Source organism: Phocoena sinus, chromosome 3 (assembly GCF_008692025.1).
Source record: "Phocoena sinus isolate mPhoSin1 chromosome 3, mPhoSin1.pri, whole genome shotgun sequence".
In the NCBI taxonomy this organism is placed as follows: domain Eukaryota; kingdom Metazoa; phylum Chordata; class Mammalia; order Artiodactyla; family Phocoenidae; genus Phocoena; species Phocoena sinus.
The window spans coordinates 67519032-67541485 of record NC_045765.1 but is presented as its reverse complement, the minus strand read 5'-3'; the positions used below and the strand labels follow the sequence as shown (position 1 = coordinate 67541485).

The window sequence follows — 22454 nt, the reverse complement described above, 5'->3', positions numbered from 1 at the left end:
CTCTTTGGTGTATTTGTAAAAGAAAAAAATGATAATAAAAATTATTTGCTCAAAAAAAAAAAGCATTTAAGTTTCATTAGGTCCCGTTTGTTTATTTTTATTTCAATTTCTCTAGGAGGTGGGTCAGGAAGGATTCTGCTGTGAATCTCAACCACCGCAGTGCTCTCAACCACTGCGCCCCTGCTGTGATTTATGTCAGAGTGTTCTGCCTATGTTTTCCTCTAAGAGTTTTATAGTGTCTGGCCTTACCTTTAGGTCTTTAATCCATTTGGAGTTTATTTTTGTGTATGGTGTTAGGAAGTGTTCTAATTTCATTCTTTTTTTTTTTAAGGGAATTCCTTTTATTTTTATTATTTATTTATTTATTTTTGGCTGTGTTGGGTCTTCGTTTCTGTGCAAGGGCTTTCTCTAGTTGCAGCAAGTGGGGGCCACTCTTCATCACGGTGCACGGGCCTCTCACTATCGCGGCCTCTCTTGTTGCGGAGCACAGGCTCCAGACGTGCAGGCTCAATAGTTGTGGCTCACGGGCCTAGTTGCTCCATGGCATGTGGGATCTTCCCAGACCAGGGCTCAAACCCGTGTCCCCTGCATTGGCAGGCAGATTCTCAACCACTGCACCACCAAGGTAGCCCCTGATTTCATTCTTTTACACGTAGCTGTCCAGTTTTCCTAGCACCACTTATTGAAGAGGATGTCTTTTCTCCACTGTATATTCTTGCCTCCTTTATAAAAAATAAGGTGACCATATGTGTGTGGGTTTATCTCTGGGCTTTCTATCCTGTTCCATTGATCTATATTTCTGTTTGCGTACCAGTACCATACTGTCTCGATTACTGTAGCTTTGTAGTATAGTCTGAAGTCTGGGAGCCTGATTCCTGCAGCTCCATTTTTCTTCCTCAAGATTGCTTTAGCTGGGCTTCCCTGGTGGCGCAGTGGTTGAGAGTCTGCCTGCTGATGCAGGGGACATGGGTTTGTGCCCTGGTCCAGGAGGATCCCACATGCCGCAGAGCGGCTAAGCCTGTGAGCCATGGCCGCTGAGCCTGCGCGCGTCCGGAGCCTGTGCTCCGCAACGGGAGAGGCTACAACAGTGAGAGGCCCGCGTACCGCAAAAAACAAAAAAAATTGCTTTGGCTATTTGGGGTCTTTTGTGTTTCCAAACAAATTGTGAAATTTTTTTGTTCTAGCTCTGTGAAAAATGCCATTGGTAGTTTGATAGGGATTGCATTGAATCTGTAGATTGCTTTGGGTACTTTAGTCATTTTCACAATGTTGATTCTTCCAATCCAAGAACATCTGTTTGTATCATCTTTAATTTCTTCCGTCAGTGTCTTATAGTTTTCTGCATACAGGTCTTTTGTCTCCTTTGGTAGGTTTATTCCCAGGTATTTTATTCTTTTTGTTGCAATGGTAAATGGGAGAGTTTCCTTAATTTCTCTTTCAGATTTTTCATCATTAGTGTGTAGGAATGCAAGAGGTTTCTGTGCATTAATTTTGTATCCTGCTACTTTACCAAATTCATTGATTAGCTCTAGTAGTTTTCTGGTAGCATCTTTAGGATTCTCTATGTATAGTATCATGTCATCTGCAAACAGTGACAGCTTTACTTCTTCTCTTCTGATTTGGATTCATTTCTTTTTCTTCTCTGATTGCTGTGGCTAAAACTTCCAGAAGTATGTTGAATAATAGTGGTGAGAGTGGGCAACTTTTTCTTGTTCCTGATCTTAGTGGAAATGGTTTCAGTTTTTCACCATTGAGAACGATGTTGGCTGTGGGTTTGTCATATATGGCCTTTATTATGTTGAGGTAAGTTGAGAGTCAGTATTTCTAACCAGTTCCCAAAGTGATGGTGACTGCTGTTTCCTGGAGTAGCCAAAGGAGGAGGGTTTTTGGTGGAGGAGAGAGGATTTTTTGTTTTCGCCACTTTGTTAAATTATAAATTAGAGTTTTCTAAAGAATGAAAAATATTAAATTGTGGCATTTCCCTTTAAATATCCTGCCTGGGCATATTCTTGCTTTTGAAGAACAAAGACAGTTTTGATCAATTTCCTTTATTCTCCATTTCTTCTATCTTCCTGCAATTTTTTTGGGGGGGGGGTTACTTTTTTTTTTTTAACAGCAGGTTCTTATTAGCTATCCATTTTATACATATTAGTGTATATATGTCAATCCCAATCTCCCAATTCATCCCACCTCTTCCTGCAATATTCTTTCCACCCCAACCCCACCCCTCCACCATCCCATCTTCCATCTAATTCCACAATAACTGGGCTTACTCTATATAAGGGAAATAGCACCATCTCAGTCAGCATGATTTAGGCATGAGTTAAAAATATACACACACTCTCAAATCAATTGAATTAATAAGGTGTCTCAGTGATTCCAAGTGGACTTGCCTTGTGGCCTTCCACACTGCAACCAGACAGTCATTGTATGTTTCTATACAAAGTCTGTGTTTTCCTCTCAGTGTCTTTGCCCTTGCTGTTCTCTCTACCTGTAAAATCTTTCCTTCCATCTCTGCATTCATGCTTGAGCTTTATCTGTTCCATCCTTATGACACAAATGATTTCAACAAACCATGTTGAAATTGGCATGTATCAAGCACCTATCAGAAACTGTAGTTAAGTGCTGGAGATACCTGAATGATGCTTCCACTTGAAAATGTTATATTTTTCCCCATAAAGGCAAGGACCATCTCTGACTTATCCTTGCATGGCTCCCCAATTCCCAGCATCCTACCAGGCTCACATACATTTACATCAATGAAAAAATGAAACTATAAACACACCTCTGTGGTAGAAAGGAAGGATACCCTGTCCAGCATTGGTAACCTCTATCAACAACCCAGCTACTCTTTTCCATCCACCCCTAGGACTGAAGAACTAATTTCCTTCATTTTAATTCCCAAACATTTTAATGGAGAATTTAATTCTCCTCACTTTCTGGTCTGCCAGTAAGATTCTTTGTACACGTAGCCTAACACCACATCCTTCCATTCTCTTCCCCTCCATTTGATTCAAAAAATGAAAAGGCGTTTACAGATGCACTAAATTTTAGAAGCAACACATAATGCTCTCAAGGAATGTTAACTTCCTTCTCTTCACTAAGAAGAGAGGTTCATGGCTGTCTCTCTAAACCAGTTCTGGGATGATAGACACCAGCAACTGCCTATATGGAAAATAGGGATTGCATCTCTCTTCTACCTTCTTTTTTCAAAACTCACTTAGCCTGCCAATAAGAGGTCAGGAAAAATCACCAACGATGAATTTTGATGGGGCAAAGCACGAAGAGATAGAATTAAATGAATCATATGAAAGCATATTTCCCACTTGAAAAAGAATTAAATGGATCATACATGAAAGTATATGTAAAAACTGCAAAGCCCTATAGAAATTTAAATGTACTGACTAAACTCAGGACACCTTGATCCAATTCTCTATGAAAAGTGGAGAAGTTAGCAAATGGCCAATTCTGCTTTTCAAATGACTTATCAAAGGCATCATAGGGTGGTTACGACAAAGACTTTGGAGTCACAGCATAAGTACAAATGACCTGTGCTTGGGAAGTCTTCATGAATACTAGCTGTCTTTGTTCTTCAACAATAGCTGGCCAGAAGGCGGAGGGATTTGATCTGATAATGCATGCTTGCCCCAAGGCAGCAGTAAAGTGGAGAAATCACATAAAATTTCATTATTGTAAACTCAGAATCTGATTTAACAGAGCATGAGTGAATGACACTAACTATTGCTCTGGGCAGGCTCATATTAATCAAGCTAACCAAAAAATGATGCTGCAACTAAAATGCTGGCTTATTACTTGATGGGGAAAATTATTCTCAGAAAGGACCAACCATTCACATCCTCTAATCACTGCATTCTCTCCCAGGGTATATACTACCTATCTAGTGGTTTAGGAGCCCAGAATTTAGAAGAAGAAGAGTTATTGAATAGCAGTATATTCCTGCATTCAATGGCATCAGGCTAAGATAGTCTCCCCAATGTCCAAATTAAACTGTAGATTCAATGCAATCCCAACCAAGATACCAGAATTGGCAAGCAGAGTCTAAAGTTTAAATGGAAGGGCAAAGGATCTAGAATAGCCAAAACAGTTCTGGGAAAAAAAAGAACAAATTTACATTACCTAATTTTAACAATTATTATAACAATTTTACAATTGTTTTAAGGCTACAGTAATCAAGAAAGTGTCACATTGGTGTAAAGATAGACATAAAGATCAATGGAACAGAATAGGGTACTCAAAAATAAACCTTCATATATATAGTCGATTTTCAATGAAGGTGTCAAAGAAATTCAAGGGAGAAAGAATAGTCTTTTCAACAAACAGTGCTATATTATTTGGATATTCAGGCACACACACAAAAAAGGAAGCTTGACTTTTACTTCCCGCTAGATAATAAGAATTAAGTCAAAATGGACCATAGGCCTAAAGGTAAGAACTAAAACTCTTCTGGTGGAAAACACTGGAGAAAGTCTCTAGTGTGAGGGGCTGGCTATTGTATGCATTCTACGGTATTTAGCTGCCTCCCATACCACATAGTAAAATGTTAATAATAACATGAAAATGTACTCCTACCTCACACCACGCACAAAAATCAGTTGTAGGAGGGGATTGTAATTCTATGCAGAAAAGGTAAAATAATAAAGTTGTCTAAGAATTAGGAGACCTGTAATCAAGACGCAGGTCTTCAGTAGCTTAGTTGTGTAAACTCTCTTCAGTTGTCAAAATAAATTGGACCAGGTGACTTCTAAATTCCTTTATAGGTATTAAATTCACATTTCAAAAATCTAAATTCATTTTTTTCCATACAGCCTAGAGACATATCCTAAGGAAATAATAAAACAAGTTTGTAAAAAGACACGTTCATTGCAAAACACACCATCAGAGACTAAAAAAATGAGGCTACCTTCATGCAATGGAAAACTAGGGAGTCATTAAAAAGAAGGAGCTAGGGGCTTCCCTGGTGGCGCAGTGGTTGAGAGTTCGCCTACTGATGCAGGAGGCACGGGTTCAGGCACGGGTTCGCGCCCCGGTCCGGGAAGATCCCACATGCCGAGGAGCGGCTAGGCCCGTGAGCCATAGCCATGGCCGCTGAGCCTGCGCATCCGGAGCCTCTGCTCTGCAACGAGAGAGGCCACAACAGTGAGAGGCCCGCATACCGCAAAAAAAAAAAAAAAAAGAAGGAGCTAGATTTTTATATTCTGGTATAGAAAGGTGTCCAGATAAACTTCTATACTGTTTTTTTTGGCCGCGCCTCGCGACTTGCAGGTTGTTATCTCCAGACCAGGGATCGAACCCAGCCTCCAGCAGTGGAAGCGCGGAGTCCCAGCCTCTGGACCCCAATATTGTTTCTTTTTTAAAGTAGATAGCGGAATAGGAAAAGGTGCAGATAACAAGATCCCCTTTACGCAAAAAAAAAAAAAAAAAAAAAAAATCAAATATTTCTTGACCGTCTTTACATACAAGAAGTCATGTATGTTCGCAGGAAGAAACAACAGCGAATAAAACTGACATTTTAGTGGGGAGCTCAGACAAAAAATTTTTTAAATACACATATGACTATTGATGCCATGAGGGGAAAAAAAAGGGTTTGAGAGTGACAGGAGAGACCCTGTTTTAGTGAGGGTGGTTGAAGAAGACCTCTCTGAGAAGGTGGCATTTAATCAGAATCCTGAATCATGAGACAGCATAACCTGTGCAACGGGGTGTCGGGTGTTGGAGAGTCAGCCAGGCAGAGGGAACAGCAACTGCAAAGCCCTTGGGCAGGGAAAGGACAAAGGGTGCCAGAGGAACAACGTGAGCAGCGCCAGCGTGGTTGGAGAGCCGGAGGGGGACACCAGACAGGCACACACCCGCAGCCCTGCTGGCAATGCTGAGAACTCAAGCCTTATCGTGCGGAGAAAAGCCCTGGAAAGTCTGAGCAAGGCGGTGACCTCACGTCCCGTCTGGAAGGTTCCCCGGGAAGCTACATGCGCGGTGGATCGCAGAGGAGCAAGAATGGAAGCAGGAAGGCCTGCCCAGAGCATCCAGGCGAGGGTTGTGAGGCCGAGGGAGAAATCCCTCATGGCTGCCATCCAGGCGCATCTTTAGGTTTGCCGGAAACAGGTCGGTAGGGAACGCGCCAGAGTGCTGCAGGAGCAGAGGACTCATTCTTCCAGAATAGCGTTAAGCGAGCAGGTTGCAATGATGACGCAACATCTGCGAGCCTCGACCCAGGCGTCTGGGTCCACCGGCGGCCGGGGCGGGAGCAGCCCCCTCGCGGGGGCGCCCGACCAGTCAGAGCCAGCCGGACCAGCCCGCCGCCCCGCCGGAAGTGCCCTCTCGGCCCGCTGCACCGCGCCGCGGGAAGATGGCGCAGGAGGCAGGCGACATGGAAGATGGGCAGCTTTCTGACTCGGATTCCGACATGACGGTGGCACCCAGCGACAGGCCGCCGCAGGTGCCGGTGAGTGCGGAGAGGGGGGCGGGTGACTCTGGGCCGGAAGCGCGGAGCGCGGAGCCCGGGCTGCGATGAGGGGTGGTCGTCCCCGGGCCCGGCGCGCGAGCCGGTGCGGCGGGGAGGGTGAGGGGCGGGCGGGCGTCCCGCGGCCCGGCGCGCGGAGCGAGGGAGTTTGCGGGGATAGGAGGCTGTACGAACCTAGCCCGGCGTCTCGCTGCGAAGCGGGTTCCGCGAGGCGGGCTGTCTCCCGGAGTCGGGCTTGCGGCTGCCTCTTCCCCGCCTCCGGTGCTCCGCTCCTCGTTTTTTAAACCTACGGGCTTCCCCACTTCGGCGCCGCTAGGTTGTCTCGGAAGGGCATTTTTTTGCCGAAAATGTAGAACCTGGGGACCTCTGCCCGCAAACAGCCTGTGGCGCTCATGTGCACGCTGAGCAGAAAGGGAGTGAGGACCAGGGATGAAGTTCATCACTTGCTCAGAGGCCTGGTCTTCCATATTCCCCTGGAACGTAGCTTCGTCATGCCATAATGTGGCACTGGGTTTTGTGTTAGCTTCCCAGGTTTCTAAGTAGGCGTTTGTCTTGGCCGCCCTACTGAGTAGCAAGCTCTTTTGAGAAGGCTTTAGTGCCAGTCTACCCGCGTTCGAATCCTGGCGCCGCCACTGTGTGACCTCTGACATTTAGCCTGGTGTCCCCATCTTAGAATAGGAATGATAATAGTACGACAATAATAGGGTGACTGTCAGGATTCAGTGGAGCCTGAGTAATGGCTGACAAGTGTTAGTGCCATTATTATTTCAAAATAGGAAGACTTACCTTCTAGACTTAAAATACCCCACCCCCATTTCTAGCACATATTAGGAACTTAACAAATACTTTTTTAATGTTAGTTGAAAAAGCAAAGGTGATTCCTTTTGCATAGAAATTTCTTAGGAAATCGGTACCAAAATATTTTGTTTTTTAGTCTCTTTCAGTTTGTTTTACATAGATTGACCCATGACTTGGTAAACTTAATGCCACGGACTCTGCAGTTTTAAAAGTAATTTGTCGGAGATTCTTACACATAGGAGTTTACTGTCTAGTCTAAAAGGAACATAGTCACAAAACCATATAAAGGCAGTTGATGTAATCAAATGCATGGCAGGCATCTTTGGAAAGGAAGAAGACACGTTCTGTTTTAACTGCTAGTAACATCGTGTATGTCATTTTCAAACATTCTGACAATAACTTAAAAGATTGAAAATTTTCTAAAGGTGGGAATTAAAAGCTTTGGAAATTTTTAAAAAGGGGTCTTAGAACTAAGTGCTGTATTAGCTATATAGAAATATGAATTTGTGGCTTTTAAAGTGGAAATTCCAGGGAGTTCCCTGGTGGTCTAGTGGTTAGAATTTGGCGCTTTCACTGCCCGCCCGGGTTTGATCCCTGGTCAGGGAACAGGGATCCTGTAAGACGCACGGCGCAGGCAAAAAAAAGGAAAAAAAAGGAAATTCCATGTAGACCTTTAGAAATGCAGGGCCTCGGTTGGTTTCAGAGATCTTTGAAGATCATTCCTCCTTCAAAATGGTCCAGCTGAATCCCTAAATAATTTTTTAAAAAGCACATGGTGGGGCTTCCCTGGTGGCGCAGTGGTTGAGAGTCCGCCTGTCGATGCAGGGGACACGGGTTCGTGCCCCGGTTCGGGAAGATCCCACGTGCCGCGGAGCGGCTAGGCCCGTCAGCTATGGCTGCTGAGCCTGCGCGTCCGGAGCCTGTGCTCCGCAACGAGAGAGGCCACAACAGTGAGAGGCCCGCGTACCGCAAAAAAAAAAAAAAAACCACATGATGTGTGGAGTTAATGTATTTTATGGAATTGATTGTATTTTCTTTCACTTGCAGAAAGCACTAGGTGGGGACTGTGCAGTGAGGCCCTTCCAGAGTACTGCAACAGTGTGTGCTCCAGTATCACATTATCGGACTGTTAAAAGTGTGGATTCAAGTGAGGAGAGTTTTTCGGATTCAGATGATGATAGCTCTCTCTGGAAGCGCAAACGACAAAAATGTTTTAACACTCCTCCCAAACCAGAGCCTTTTCAGTTTGGCCAGAGCAGCCAGAAACCGCCTGCTGCCGGAGGGAAGAAGGTTAACAACATATGGGGTGCTGTGCTGCAGGAACAGAATCAAGATGCAGTGGCCACTGAACTTGGTATCTTGGGAATGGAGGGCACTATTGACAGAAGCAGAGAATCCGAGACGTACAATTATTTGCTTGCTAAGAAACTTAAGAGGGAATCCCAAGAGCATACAAAAGAATTAGACAAAGAGCTAGATGAATATATGCATGGTGGCAAAAAAACGGGATCAAAGGAGGAGGAAAATGGGCAAGGTCATCTCAAAAGGAAACGACCTGTCAAAGACAGACTAGGAGACAGACTAGAAATGAACTATAAAGGCCGATATGAGATCACAGAGGACGATTCTCAAGAGAAAGTGGCTGATGAAATTTCTTTTAGGTGAGTATTTAAATTTGTCTACAAGTGAGCACTTGACCAATTGTCTTCCATTTATGAGAAATAACATAGATTCCAAATACACTGACAATGGTGTTCCTTTTTGAAATTTTTAAATTCAAGGCAGGAACTCTAGGCTTATGTGGTTATATGAATATAGCTGGGTGTTCTTAAATTTGGGCAGACCTGATAGAATAATTTTGCAGATTTTTATGAACTTTTGAGCAACTCTTTCCATTTAGTGCTATAGAACTCTTTAGGTAAAAACATATCCTTTTAAATCATGTAGGTTTTTTGGAGTGCTTTCAAGCATTCATGTTTTTTTTTTTTTTACAATTTTATTGAGGCATGGTATACATGTGGTAAAATTCATCCATTTCAAGTGTTGATTTTTTTAGTAAGTTTATCAGTTGTACAACGATTACCATAAAGCACTTTTAAAACATTTCCATCACCCTATAAGATCCCTCATACCATGTGCCCATTTAAAGTTAGTTCCTGTTCCTATTCCCACGTAACTGCTAATCTACTTTCTGTTGCTATCAATTTGCATTTTTGGAAATGTCATGTTAATGGAATCACAGTATGGGGTCTCTTGTGCCTGGCTATTTTCACTTACTGCAGTGTTTTTCAGATTCGTCCATGTTGTAGCAGGAATCAGCAGTTTGTTTATTTACACGCACACGCATATGCACGCACACATCCATATCGGCTGTTACCCTTTTGGGAAATTATGAATAATGCTGTTATGAACTTTCATGTACACATCTTTGGACACAGATTTTCATTTCTTTTGGATAAATAGGAGTAGAGTTGCTTGATGTACGGTAAATTTACATTTCATGTATTTTTTATTTATTTATTTATTTTTGGCGGTACACGGGCCTCTCACTGCTGTGGCCTCTCCCGCTGCAGAGCACAGGCTCCGGACGCGCAGGCTCAGCGGCCATAGCTCACGGGCCCAGCTGCTCTGCGGCACGTGGGATTTTCCTGGACCGGGGCACGAACCTGTGTCCCCTGCATCAGTAGACGGACTCTCAACCACTGCGCCACCAGGGAAGCCCATTTCATGTATTTTTAACAATAAATACTAAAAGTTAAAATTTTGGGAATTCCCTGGCAGTACAGTGGTTAGGACTTGGCACTTTCATTGCCATGGGCCCGGGTTTGATCCCTGGTTGGCGAACTAAGATCCTGCAAGCCGCCCAGGGAGGTCAGTAAATAAATAAAAAGTTGAAATTTTGTTTACTTTTTTATTAGCTCTAAATCACTAGTGAATAGTGTCACAAATCAGAAAACAGGTAAGGTTCAAGAGTAATATAGCTAGTAGGAAAACAAGTGTTTACTTTCCAGGCAAGCCTGTCAATACTCGTACTGGATTTTTTTTAAATACTGAGGGAGTTTGGAATTTGAGTTCTGGAAAGGAACTTAGAGATTTTGTAAACCAAAGCCTTTACTTTACAAATAGGAAACTGAGGCCCAGTAGTTGTGTGGCTTGCTCAAAGTCACAAATTTAATAAGTGTCAGACCTGGAACTAAAGTCTAGCCCCTTTGTTCCTAGTCTACTGCTCTTTCCACAACAGAGAAGAAACAAAAGAAGCCAGGGCTGGTTAGGGAACTGGTAAGACTTCTGTAATATTAATGCTCCTTCATCTCTATGGAGTATGGGCTCTGATGTCAGAAGTGCTACCTACTTAGGCTCCCTGTGTTTTTACCTCTCGGTGGTAAAATGAAAATAATAATATCTACTTCATAAGGTTGTTGAGAGAATTAACTGAGATATAATGCATGTATAGTTCTTAGGATTGTGCTTATCCCATAATAAGCCTTTGGTAAATATTAGCTATTTCCTTGTTCTGAGGCAGGGAGCCCATGAGGGAAAAATCCAATCCACTTTAAAGCTTTTAGACATCTCTAGAGTTAGGAGAGCTAACTTTTAGAAAGCATGGTATATGTTTGCTATTTGTTTTGATGAGAGTAGACTGGTTGTATCTTCTTTTGCTTTTAGGCTTCCATTCCCCTTGCTATGTGTGCCTGTTTCTTTTGAAATATGCCATAATCCAATAAGGCAAAGTGAAAATGCCAGTTATGAGACTTGAGGTGGATCCTGGAGGTTATGATCTCCTTGGGTGACCCAAGATAGGAATGTTTCCATGTCAGTGATTCCAAGGTTAAATATTGGGGATTTTGGAAAGCAAATGTTATTAGAATAAGAAGTTAATTCTAGCTAGGAACTAAATTGGAGACTAAGGTAGATTTCCTCAACGTTTTGCAACAAATAAAAAGTTTAATATTACTTCATTTGTTCCTCATCAGGTTGCAGGAACCAAAGAAAGATTTGATAGCCCGAGTAGTGAGGATAATTGGGAACAAAAAGGCAATTGAACTTCTGATGGAAACTGCTGAAGTTGAACAAAATGGTGGCCTTTTTATAATGGTAAGACTAACTGCTTCATTCTTTCTGCTTTTGTATTATTTCATGTGATTTTTTAATAAAATGCCCTTGTCTCTGATTGTTGGTTCTCTTATTTATAAATTATTACAGTGTGTTTCAGACTTTAAAAAACCTTCATTAATAATTTAAAAATTCAGGGCTTCCCTGGTGGCGCAGTGGTTAAGAATCCACCTGCCAATGCAGGGGGCAAGGGTTCGAGCCCTGGTCGGGGAAGATCTCACATGCTGCAGAGCAACTAAGGCTGTGTGCCACAACTACTGAAGCCCGCGTGCCTAGAGCCTGTGCTCCGCAGCAAGAGAAGCCACCACAATGAGAAGCCTGCGCACCACAGCAAAGAGTAGCCCCCGCTCGCTGCAACTAGAGAAAGCCCGTACACAGCAGCAAAGACCCAACACAGCCAAAAATAAAAATAAATAAAAAACAAATAAATGTATAAAAAAAAATTTAAAAATTCAGTATGGTCAGTTTTTGCAATTAATACTTTACTTATAAAAAATATACCTAAATTGTAGCCTGTTAGTGTGCAGTCAACAACAGATCTCTTATAGGATTCATTAAGGCTGAAATTTTAAGAAAAAGGTCTGGAGGGGGGAACTGGAAGCTCAGATTTTGAGAATATGGGTTTTGGAATTTGGGGTACCTGGTTTTGAATTTTGGGTGTGCAGCTTACTAGATGTGACATTTGGCTAAATTATCGATACTTCTCAGACCTCAGTCTCAGCTATAAAATGGGATTAATCCTCTATTATAAGGATTAAATGAGATAATGCATATAAAGTACTTACCACAGTGCCGAGAATTTAGTTAGTGGTGGTGAGCAGAAATGTTACTTTTGGGGCTTCCCTGGTGGCTCAGTGGTTAAGAATCTGCCTGGTAATGCAGGGGACACAGGTTCGAGCCCTGGTCCGGGAAGATCCCACATGCTGCAGAGCAACTAAGCCCATGCGCCACAACTACTGAAGTCCACGTGCCCTAGAGCCCGTGCTCTGCAACAAGAGAAGCCACCACAATGAGAAGCCTGCGCACCACCACAATGAGAAGCCTGCGCACCACCCCAAAGGGTAGCCCCCGCTCGCCACAACTAGAGAAAGCCCGCACGCAGCAGAGAAGACCCAATGCAGCCATAAATAAATTCATTGAAAAAAAAAAAAAAGAAATGTTACTTTTGGCTTATTTAAATCATGCATTTTTTTTTTTTTTTAATTTATGGCTGTGTTGGGTCTTCGTTTCTGTGTGAGGGCTTTCTCTAGTTGCAGCAAGTGGGGGCCACTCTTCTTTGCAGTGCGCGGGCCTCTCACTGTCGCGGCCTCTCTTGTTGCAGAGCACAGGCTCCAGACGCGCAGGCTCAGTAATTGTGGCTCACGGGCCTAGTTGCTCCGCGGCATGGGGGATCTTCCCAGACCAGGGCTCGAACCCATGTCTCCTGCATTGGCAGGCAGATTCTCAACCACTGCGCCACCAGTGAAGCCCAATTCATGCATTCTTGGAAACTGGTTCTTGGGGGTAAAACGCCCAAAAATCTTGTTATGTAAAAAGCACAGATAAATATAAAGTATATCTGTGAGTATTAAAATCTCATGGGTGGTAGGAGTGAATAGGAAACAAAATGTCTAAAGAGGCTTCTGGGGTTGAGGAAGCAAAAATGAAAAAACAGTTAAAAAATACTTTATTGCTCCAGAATGGCATAAAGAGCACTTCTCTGGTTGGGGCCAGATCACAAGCAGTAGCAGTTTATCCCATAGAATGAATGGTTTTGCAGATCTCATTTAATTGAGCTTTCAGCACAGGGTGAGGATGAAGATTGAATGGTTTCCTTCTTATTTGTTCCTCATGAATTTGAATAATAACATCACAAGAGACTAAATGTTATGCTGTGGAAATGGAGAGAAAAGAAACCAGTTAGAAGTGATAGCACTGGGTGAGGAAACAGCCTGTGAACATAGGTTCCAGAAGTTAACAACAAAACAAATTATAATAATCATGAATGTACTCGCATCCCTGTTTGTGTCACTGTTTAAGGTACCTAGATTTTCATTCAGTTGAGCACGAAGTTATAGATTATATCAATATTTTACTTTAAAAAAAGTTTTTTTAAAAATTTCTTGCTGTGCCACACAGCTTGTGGGATACTAGTTCGCCAACCAGGGATCAAATCCAGGCCCCCTGCAGTGAAACCACCAAGTCCTAACCACTGGACTGCCAGGGAATTCCCTATATCAAAATTTTAATACTGTAGTAATAATACAGTAGTAATAAAACCAGTGAGCTAATGGAAATCTACTGAATATTGGGAAGATGCAAGTCCAAATTCACTTTCTTTTGGTGCATGCATTCTTTCCTTGTACAGTTCTTTATTGCTGTGTGCCAGGCACTGTTCTAGACACAGGAAGCTTATGTTGTAGTAGGGGGTGGGAGGGAAACAGTCTGTAAAGAATAAATGTAGTATCTTCAAGTATGCCAAGAAGTGATACATGCCATGGGAAAAGAAATAGAGCAAATGGAAGTCTGGAGAGGAGAGAAGGACACTGCAGTTAAACTGGAGTGGTACTGTAGACCTTAATACCTCCTTAGGAATGTCTCTAAAAATTGCTTTGACCATTCACTGGAAGAGTCTTCACAGGATCATTTTTCTGTTCCTTTTTGTAGAATGGTAGTCGAAGAAGAACACCAGGTGGAGTTTTCCTGAATCTCCTGAAGAACACTCCTAGTATCAGTGAGGAACAAATTAAGGTAGAAACAATAATGTCCTTGTCTTTTGAGATCCATCATAATTTAACTCCCACTCAGCCTCTAGCTTCATTTTCTACTGATCTCTATTACCTGCTCTGCCTTGTACTGACCAATTTTTCATTGTCTCTTTTCAAGTAAACCTTGTTCCTTTGGTAAAGCTCTGCCTCCTCATTTTCTTCCCTTTCAGAGCCAAGGTCAAGATTTCTTTTATGGCAATTTTTCCTGGTCTCTTAGCATGTAATTATTTTTTTCTACTCCTACAACTTTTTATTAATGAAAAATTTCAAAAGTGGAATAGATGAAAAAACAACAGGATGAATACCCATATATCCTTCACCTAGGTTCAGGGGTGGTTAACATTTTGACATTCTTACTTTACCTATACAATTTTTTTTCTGTACCATTGGGAAATAAGGAGCAAACATCATGACATTCAGCCCTAATTACTTCAACAAGCATCTCCCAATATCCTACACAGCCACACCTAAGAAAAATAAGAACAGTTTCATAGCGTCATCCCAGTATCTATCTAGCCCTCATTCCAATTTCCTGAATTGTCCCAAGAATGTATTTTCTAGCTTTTTTCCTCCCCAAATCAGGATCCTATCTAGATTTCCACATCCCATTTGTTATATCTCTTTTGATCTGTTTAATCCTACATTTTTCTCCATGATTTAGACCTTTTGATGAGTCCAGTATGGCTCTCTTATAGAATATACCACATTCTGTTGTCTGCTCACACATTTGTTTTGTTAATTCCTCACAAACTGGAAGCCAGGCATTTTAGTATCATTTTTGTATTACCAGAATGTCATATGGGAAATCTTATACACTGTGGGTTTTTCACACCTCAGAATTCAGTTACCTTTTAATTTATTAATTAAGGAACATGACTCGCATTTAGCACATGCGATCAAAATTGAGAACTATCTTCTTGCATAGGAAGGAGATGGTACACATGTGCAAAACAGCTACAATATTTGAGAAATTTTGTATTCTCTTTATTATAACAGTGGGTGATAAAGGTCGTAGGAATGTGCTTTAGCCGTACTAATGTAATGCTGATGATGACAGAAAAATAAAAACCTTTTCTCTTGAGCTGATGCTACATGTGAGCATATTTTGCCTCTGCTCAATGTTTTTTTTCTTTTTTCTGGCTATTCACTTTTAGTCATTTTTTTAAAAATCTGTTACTGAAATTCCTACAGGAAATGTTACTGTTGTTGCACGTTTGAAATCTCTACTCTGTAACTACTTTTTTTCCTCATTGGAACAATTATTTTGATAATAAATTTATAACAATGTGAATTTCCTTGGGAACACAACTTTTGAGTGGTAGAACAGAACTTACACCTTAATGATGTTCTCCCTCCTCCCCCAATATAACCCCTGACCAGAGTGTGTACTTAGAAGGAACATTCTTCTTGGGTCTTTGTTAGATAGCAAAATGTGACTCTTTTCAAAGATATTGCATGATGTGATGAAAAGAATTCTCTAAGATTCAAAATCTAGGTTTTAATCTTAATTTTGCCATTTAGTGATTATATGACTATGAGCAGATTGCTTACTCTCCCTCAGCCTTGATTTTCTCATCTATAAAGTGAAGACTTTAATATGTGCCCTGCCTATTTAATATTGCTATAAAGGAGTTAAATAAAATGATGTCTAGAAAAGCTGTTTGTCAACTAAACTTGGACAATTTCCAGAAGCGGGAGAGAAGAAAATAACATTTATTCACCATCAGCCTGGCACTGTCTATCATTGGGTATTACCCTGATATGCAAATGCAGAGCAATAAAAAGGATAGGTCTGAGATCACACAGGAAGGACTCTGACTTCAAACCCATGCTGTTTTCACTGAATCACCTATCTTTTTTTTTTTTTTTTTTTTTGCGGTACGCGGGCCTCTCACTGCTGTGGCCTCTCCCGTTGCGGAGCACAGGCTCCCGACGCGCAGGCTTAGTGGCCATGGCTCACGGGCCCAGCCGCTCCGCGGCACATAGGATCCTCCCGGACTGGGCACGAACCCGTGTCCCCTGCATCAGCAGGCAGACCCTCAACCACGGCGCCACCAGGGAAGACCTGAATCACCTATCTTTGAAATTCATTTTTTCTAACTCATTGTGGAGAAGGAGATTTAATGTTAGTAGATTTTTATCTTGAACAACCAGAAACATTGCATTATAATAAACAACAAACGTTTGTAGTATCTAATAATAGGGGAATGTTGACTAATAGGGACATTCTTAAAACAGCTATCCTGTAGCCTCTATTTTTGTGAAGCAATTTTAAGAAAATTAGAAAATGCAATAATAACTGAATTTTTTAAAACGACAAAGTACAAATTTATAGAGAAAAAGAGGCATGGGACAATAGACTGGCAGTTAAAGCACCAAAATGTTACCAATGATTTGGTCTGTTGTAAGGGATTATAAATGTTTTGTCTTTTAAGATTTTTCTGGTTTTTTTTTTTTACCAAATTTTCTGTATGTGCGTGGATTGACTATCTTTGTTACTAGAGAGAAAAGCCTAAGGCAGATATAATTTTATTATAGGTAATTTCATGTGCCATCCAAATAATGGTGTTATAATTATTCTTTTTGTCACTATATTGCTAACAATCACAGTCTGTAGAACTTGGAAGCCAAAACTGAACTGAGTGGGCTTGTTTTCAACTTTTTCTCATTTGATTTTGTTTCGGTATATGGCCTTATAATTTGTTTTAGACAATACAAAGTTTGTGAAGAAAGAAAAAGTAAGAATAGTTAGAAGTTAATTTGTGAAGCAGGGACCCCTGGGGTGCCTGGCCAAGGCCCCTTCGCCCACGCCCACCCCATCACCGACCCCCTGGGAAGACCTCGGCCCCCAGACCAGCACCTCTCTGGGACGCTTGTCCCCAGATTTTGCTGAGGAGCTGAGGTCCTCAGAGCCATCTCTGAGCCCCGGTCTTCTGGAGGAGGATGGAGAGGTGGCCGTGGTGCTTCTGGGCAGGCCCTCTGCCGGTGCCGCGGACCCTGAGGAGGTGGTGCTGTGCAGCAGCCGCTGCGCCGTGTGGCTGCGGCGCCGGGGCCTGGCCCGGTGCCCTCCTAGAGGGTCGGGGTGCTTCCCCCGACTTGGTGTGGGGGCCCCGCCACCTGGCTGTCAGCATTTTAAAGAGGTCCCTCCCTCAGGAGTTCTGGCTGCCAGCTAACTGCCCCCTCCCCAGCCAGGACCTCCTGGCAAGACTGTAGCTAGTGGTGTTTTTACAACCAAAGACTCTATTTTGTGGTTTAAGGAGAATAAAATTGACTATGTTTAAAAAAAAAAAAAAAAAGTTAAGTCCACCTATAACGTACTCCCTCTGAAAATAGTATGCACTTCAGGTTCTTAACTTGCAGAGTTAATTATACAAAGAGATGGATGGGAGAAAAAAGTTGCTCTCAGATTATCTGTTGTCTGCATTTGTTGTAACAACATTAATAATATGCCACAAAGACATTTCTTTGGGTCATCCCAGTTCTGTTTAAATTCGTAACCCATGAGAATAACATTCCTTTTAAATAAGGATTGCCATATTTGGAGGGAAAAGGGGAACTTCATAGTTTTATTTAGTGTTGCCAAGCATTGTACTAGTTAGAATTGTTTTTATCAAGATGTTTGGATGTGCTTCCATATAAAATGAAAATACTTCTACTGTTGCTCTACTTGAAGGTAAGTAGACTCTTGAAAAAATTGTGAATTATCACACTCTTGCGAAGGTTTAAGGTTTAAGAATATGGATTTGAAGAAATCATTTATGAGTTTAGACTTTATACCTAATCTTGAGCCTCACTTTCCTCATCTGAAAACAAGTATAATCCCCACCTCATAAGGTTCTTGTGTGAATGAAAAGAGTTCACACCTGTGTAAAGTTCTCAACGTAATGCCTGGCACATAAAAGTGCTCATTCAGGAATTGGTAGCTGGCCTCATTTTCCTCTGAATTCACCCTTTTTGTCCTTCCTGTGCTTTTTTCTCACATATGTACCCTCCTTCTCCACCCCCATCCTCATTTCTTTAGCAAATACTTTCATTCCTTCTCTTCATCAAAGCTCTCATATTCTGAAGCTTTCCCTTATTGCATTCATTTCGGGGTTCCTTACTCCTTCCTCTGCTAATTCCGTGTGCTGCTTTTACTATTTAGTGAAGCAGAGGGCCCCCTTTATCTCACCATCCTCCATCTTGTTTTTTATAAACAAGAAGGGATTTGCACTTTATGCACTTTAAGAATGTAGTAGGAACTGACTTGGCTACAGCTTTTTTTTACGGTACGCGGGCCTCTCACTGTTGTGGCCTCTTGTGTTGTGGAGCACAGGCTCTGGACGCGCAGGCTCCGGACGCGTAGGCTCAGCGGCCATGGCTCACGGGCCCAGCCGCTCCGCGGCATGTGGGATCTTCCCAGACCGGGGCACGAACCTGTGTCCCCTGCATCGGCAGGCGGACTCTCAACCACTGCGCCACCAGGGAAGCCCTTGGCTACAGCTTTTAAGAGTCACTTCCTAGAATATAATAGGATGTCAAAAGTGTGTCCTACTAGCTTCTCTTTTAAATCTTTGAATCTTTTTTGTATTAGCAGCATCATTTTTGCCTTCTCTCTAGATCCCTGACCTTTTTTTTTTTTGTGCCCTCTAAAATTATATTATCTATCTGTATCAAGGTTCCCAGAAGTTATTTTGTTTTTCCATGTAGTGTTTTAATGGAAATGTATTTTCTACTTGAACCGTTCTCATTCACTGGCAGTTTTGCCTCTCAGAGGATATTTGGCAATGTCTAGGGGTAATTTTGGTTGTCACCGTTTGGTGGTGGGGTGGGTGTGCTAGTGGGTAGAGGCCAGGTAGGCTGCTGAACATCCTGCAATGCACACAGCAGACTGCTACACAAAGAATTCCTTGGTTTTGCGGTTTTAGTAGTGCCATACTTGAAAAACCCTGTACTAGAAGATTCTCATATTTTCATACTATAAAATCCTTTTTCTGGCACCCTGGAATCCAAGTGCTGACTATATCATTTTTATGCCTTGTGATAAAAGTTTTTGGCGGAGATTTACAGTCTCACATGTTAATTACAGGCAGTGTTTAAGGGCTGGAATTTTTCTTGCGTTGTGTAGGTTACATAATCATATTTAGTCACACAGTTCGGGCCTGGCCAGTTTCTTAGCATATAACATGTGGTTATGATGACATTTCAGAGTTAGTAAATTATTATACCAAAGACTTTGTTTTGTTGTGATAAAATATATTTTATTTAAATCCTAAACAATATGATTTTTCTACTGTATATTTCTATTTAGAAAACCTTTATAGATTGATGTATATGGTATAATAAGCATGGACCCTAGACCTAACACTAGGCTGAGTTTGAATCATAGCTTCATCCTCTCAACTTGGAATGAGGATTTATTAAATATCTTGGACTCTGTGTTCAATTATGAATCTAATATTTTTTGTGTGTGGAAAATGGAGATAATATAAAGAGTCTGCCTTATAACAGGCTTTCAATAAATGGTAGTTCTTGTTTACTAAAGTTGTTCCTTTATTGTAGGACATTTTCTACATTGAAAATCAAAAGGAATATGAAAATAAAAAAGCTGCTAGGAAGAGAAGAACACAAGTGTTGGGAAAAAAGATGAAACAAGCTATTAAAAGCCTAAATTTTCTAGAAGATGACGATACATCACGAGAGACTTTTGCAAGTGACACAAATGAGGCCCTGGCCTCTCTTGATGAATCACAGGAAGGACACGGAGAAACAAAGTTGGATGCAGAGGAAGCCATTGAGGTTGATCATTCTCATGATTTGGACATCTTTTAGGACATTTTGAGAAATAAGCCTTTCTAAGATAACATTGTAATAAACCATTTCTACTGAGATTGCTTTATTTTACTTTGCACTGATAAACCCAAAAATCTGGAGAGAACTGTTGTCTTGTTTTAAATAAAGTTGAATATGTGGGAGATGAATGCAATAAGAACATTTAAAACTTTCTCATGTCTGACAAAAGTATATAGCAGAGGATTTAATTTCTCAGTCTATTGCATGTGCTAATCATTACTAGTTGATAATCAGTTTTGTCCAGGTCATTATAACATGCCATTCAAAAGTTTGTTTTCTTTTTCTGATTTATCTTTGCAGTGAATTATGATTGGTTTCAAACATTCCATTAAAAGATCCTAAGACAAATTGTTAAGCTATTACAAATGCATTCAAATTTAGTTTTTCTGTGTTCTAAGAAGTCTTAAGCAGTTTTAATAATAGAGACTAAAAATAGGTTTATACTAGTGGCTCGTCCCACTTAAGTTGTTTGTGCAGAAGTAAATAAACATCAGAACCTTTTCAAAGAAGTATCTGTGCTTAACTTTAACTTTGTTTTTGACCTCTTATTAGTTACCTTGGTCATATGTTAAATACTGAATATGATCCATACCTGCATAATTACCATGACATTTAAAAAATTCCCAGTGACAGCCTGCCTAAGACTGTTTTACCTTATGTTAAGGAAGTTAGGTATTAAAAATGTTTCATCTGCATGATGTTTAAAATTATTCATTTTTATTTAAGGAAATAAAGGTAGTTTACTTAAGATGTTCCAGGAGTTGACTACAGTTTACAAAATAGATTAAGCAAAAATATGTAGGGAGCAATTATTAGCTATTCTTTGCAGCAGTGTACTTGAAGTCTTTCAGTAGTTTCTGAAATACATGATCATTGAAGTTGGAGCTAAGTAAGCAGGGAAAGAAAAGGAAATGGTAATTGGTTACGTTTTTTTCATAAAGAATGCAAAAATAAAAGTGGAGTTCTGGCAGTCCTTAATGAGTTTCAAGTGATTTTATTTTTTAATCTCAAATGTTCTTTCATAAAATTGCTATAACCTAGGAAAGAAACATTTTAAATAGGTAAGTATTTAAACATTATCCCTGAGATTTTTTAACCATTTATTTATTTAAAGAATTTTTTTAAATTGAAGTATAATTGATTTACAATATTACATTAGTTTCAGGTATACAACATAGTGATTCAGTATTTTTATGCCTTGTAAAGTGATCACCACAGTCCCTGAGATTATTTTATGTAAGGTGATTTTAAAGGTATAGTAGGGCTTCCCTGATGGCCCAGTGGTTAGGAGTCTGCCTGCCGATTCAGGGGACGCGGGTTCATGCCCCGGTCCGGGAAGATCCCACATGCCCATGCCGCGGAGCAGCTGGTCCCGTGAACCATGGCCGCTGAGCCTGCGCGTCCAGAGCCTGTGCTCCGCAGCAGGAGAGGCCACAACAGTGAGAGGCCCACGTACCGCAAAAAAAAAAAAAGGTATAGTATATCAGGAAAGATAATCAACATTCAGAAATGTAAATACTGCTAATTTTTCTAGTGAAAGTTACAGTATTTGAGGGACATTAATGCCTCAGGCTACTTCATCTTCAGTGGATTGCTCCTCCCTCATTCCCCCCTTCCCGGATTGTTTTCATCATTGTTATTTCCTTAACATTTGCAAACCAGAATTCTGGATTGTAGTACATCCTAATGTTATATATAGAAACCAGTGCTTCAGTTTTTTTTTTTTTTTTTTTTTTTTGCGGTACGCGGGCCTCTCACTGTTGTGGCCTCTCCCGTTGCGGCGCACAGGCTCCGGACGCGCAGGCTCAGCGGCCATGGCTCACGGGCCTAGCCGCTCCGCGGCATGTGGGATCTTCCCAGACCGGGGCACGAACCCGTGTCCCCTGCATCCGCAGGCGGACTCTCAACCACTGCGCCACCAGGGAAGCCCACCAGTGCTTCAGTTTTTAAGGTTCTGTAAAGTTTTGTGTATTGACATTACTCTTCTCTAAACCTTTCTGACTATCCAGATCTAGAAAGTTCTCTCCAGACTGTTGCCGGATATGTATTCAGTTAATACTCTCACCAAGGCAGTGTACATTGCAGTCATTCTTTCTGCTCAACCTAACATTTTTCCTCCTTCTGGCTAGGAGTATTAGCAGTAATAACCCTCCATGTCTGGCCTAGTAATTTAGGTGCTCATCCTCACTCATAACCTTTCTTTATTAAAGTGAGTTTTGTTACCTAAAATACTCTGCGATATAACTCAAATCTTAGGAGATAAAATGGGTTGGATTGGTTTGGGTTTAGGCAAGTTTGATTTACACCTTGAAGTGTGTCTAAGTAATGGTGAAACAAATGGGACACATATCAACCACGTGCAGTATGTAAAGAGGAAAATCAGCTAAGGGTAAATAGTGTTAATTTGAAGTGATTATTTGTGAATAATAATTCTTTAGTCCAATATATTTTCTAGTATCTGTCAAATTTGTAATATATCTGCAAGC

At 41.3% G+C, this 22454-nt stretch overlaps 1 protein-coding gene across 1 annotated transcript; it reads left to right on the top strand.

The window, feature by feature from the left end:
* The first annotated feature begins 5765 nt into the window (after window positions 1-5765).
* Window positions 5766-20946, top strand: PHAX (phosphorylated adaptor for RNA export). Its single transcript, XM_032628757.1, has 5 exons — window positions 5766-6460; window positions 8324-8937; window positions 11251-11371; window positions 14036-14119; window positions 19678-20946. The coding sequence occupies exons 1-5, from the start codon at window positions 6365-6367 to the stop codon at window positions 19945-19947; spliced, it is 1185 nt and encodes a 394-aa protein (XP_032484648.1). The 5' UTR covers window positions 5766-6364; the 3' UTR covers window positions 19948-20946.
* The last annotated feature ends 1508 nt before the right edge of the window (window positions 20947-22454 follow it).

What these genes read in the sequence shown, in the direction of transcription:
- PHAX (XM_032628757.1), top strand. Translation starts at nt 6,365, where the DNA reads ATGGCGCAGGAGGCAGGCGACATGGAAGATGGGCAGCTTTCTGACTCG. An exon ending in ATGGTGGCCTTTTTATAATG is followed by an intron (nt 11,372 to 14,035) that starts GTAAGACTAACT and finishes TCCTTTTTGTAG; the next exon opens with AATGGTAGTCGAAGAAGAAC. An exon ending in TCAGTGAGGAACAAATTAAG is followed by an intron (nt 14,120 to 19,677) that starts GTAGAAACAATA and finishes CCTTTATTGTAG; the next exon opens with GACATTTTCTACATTGAAAA.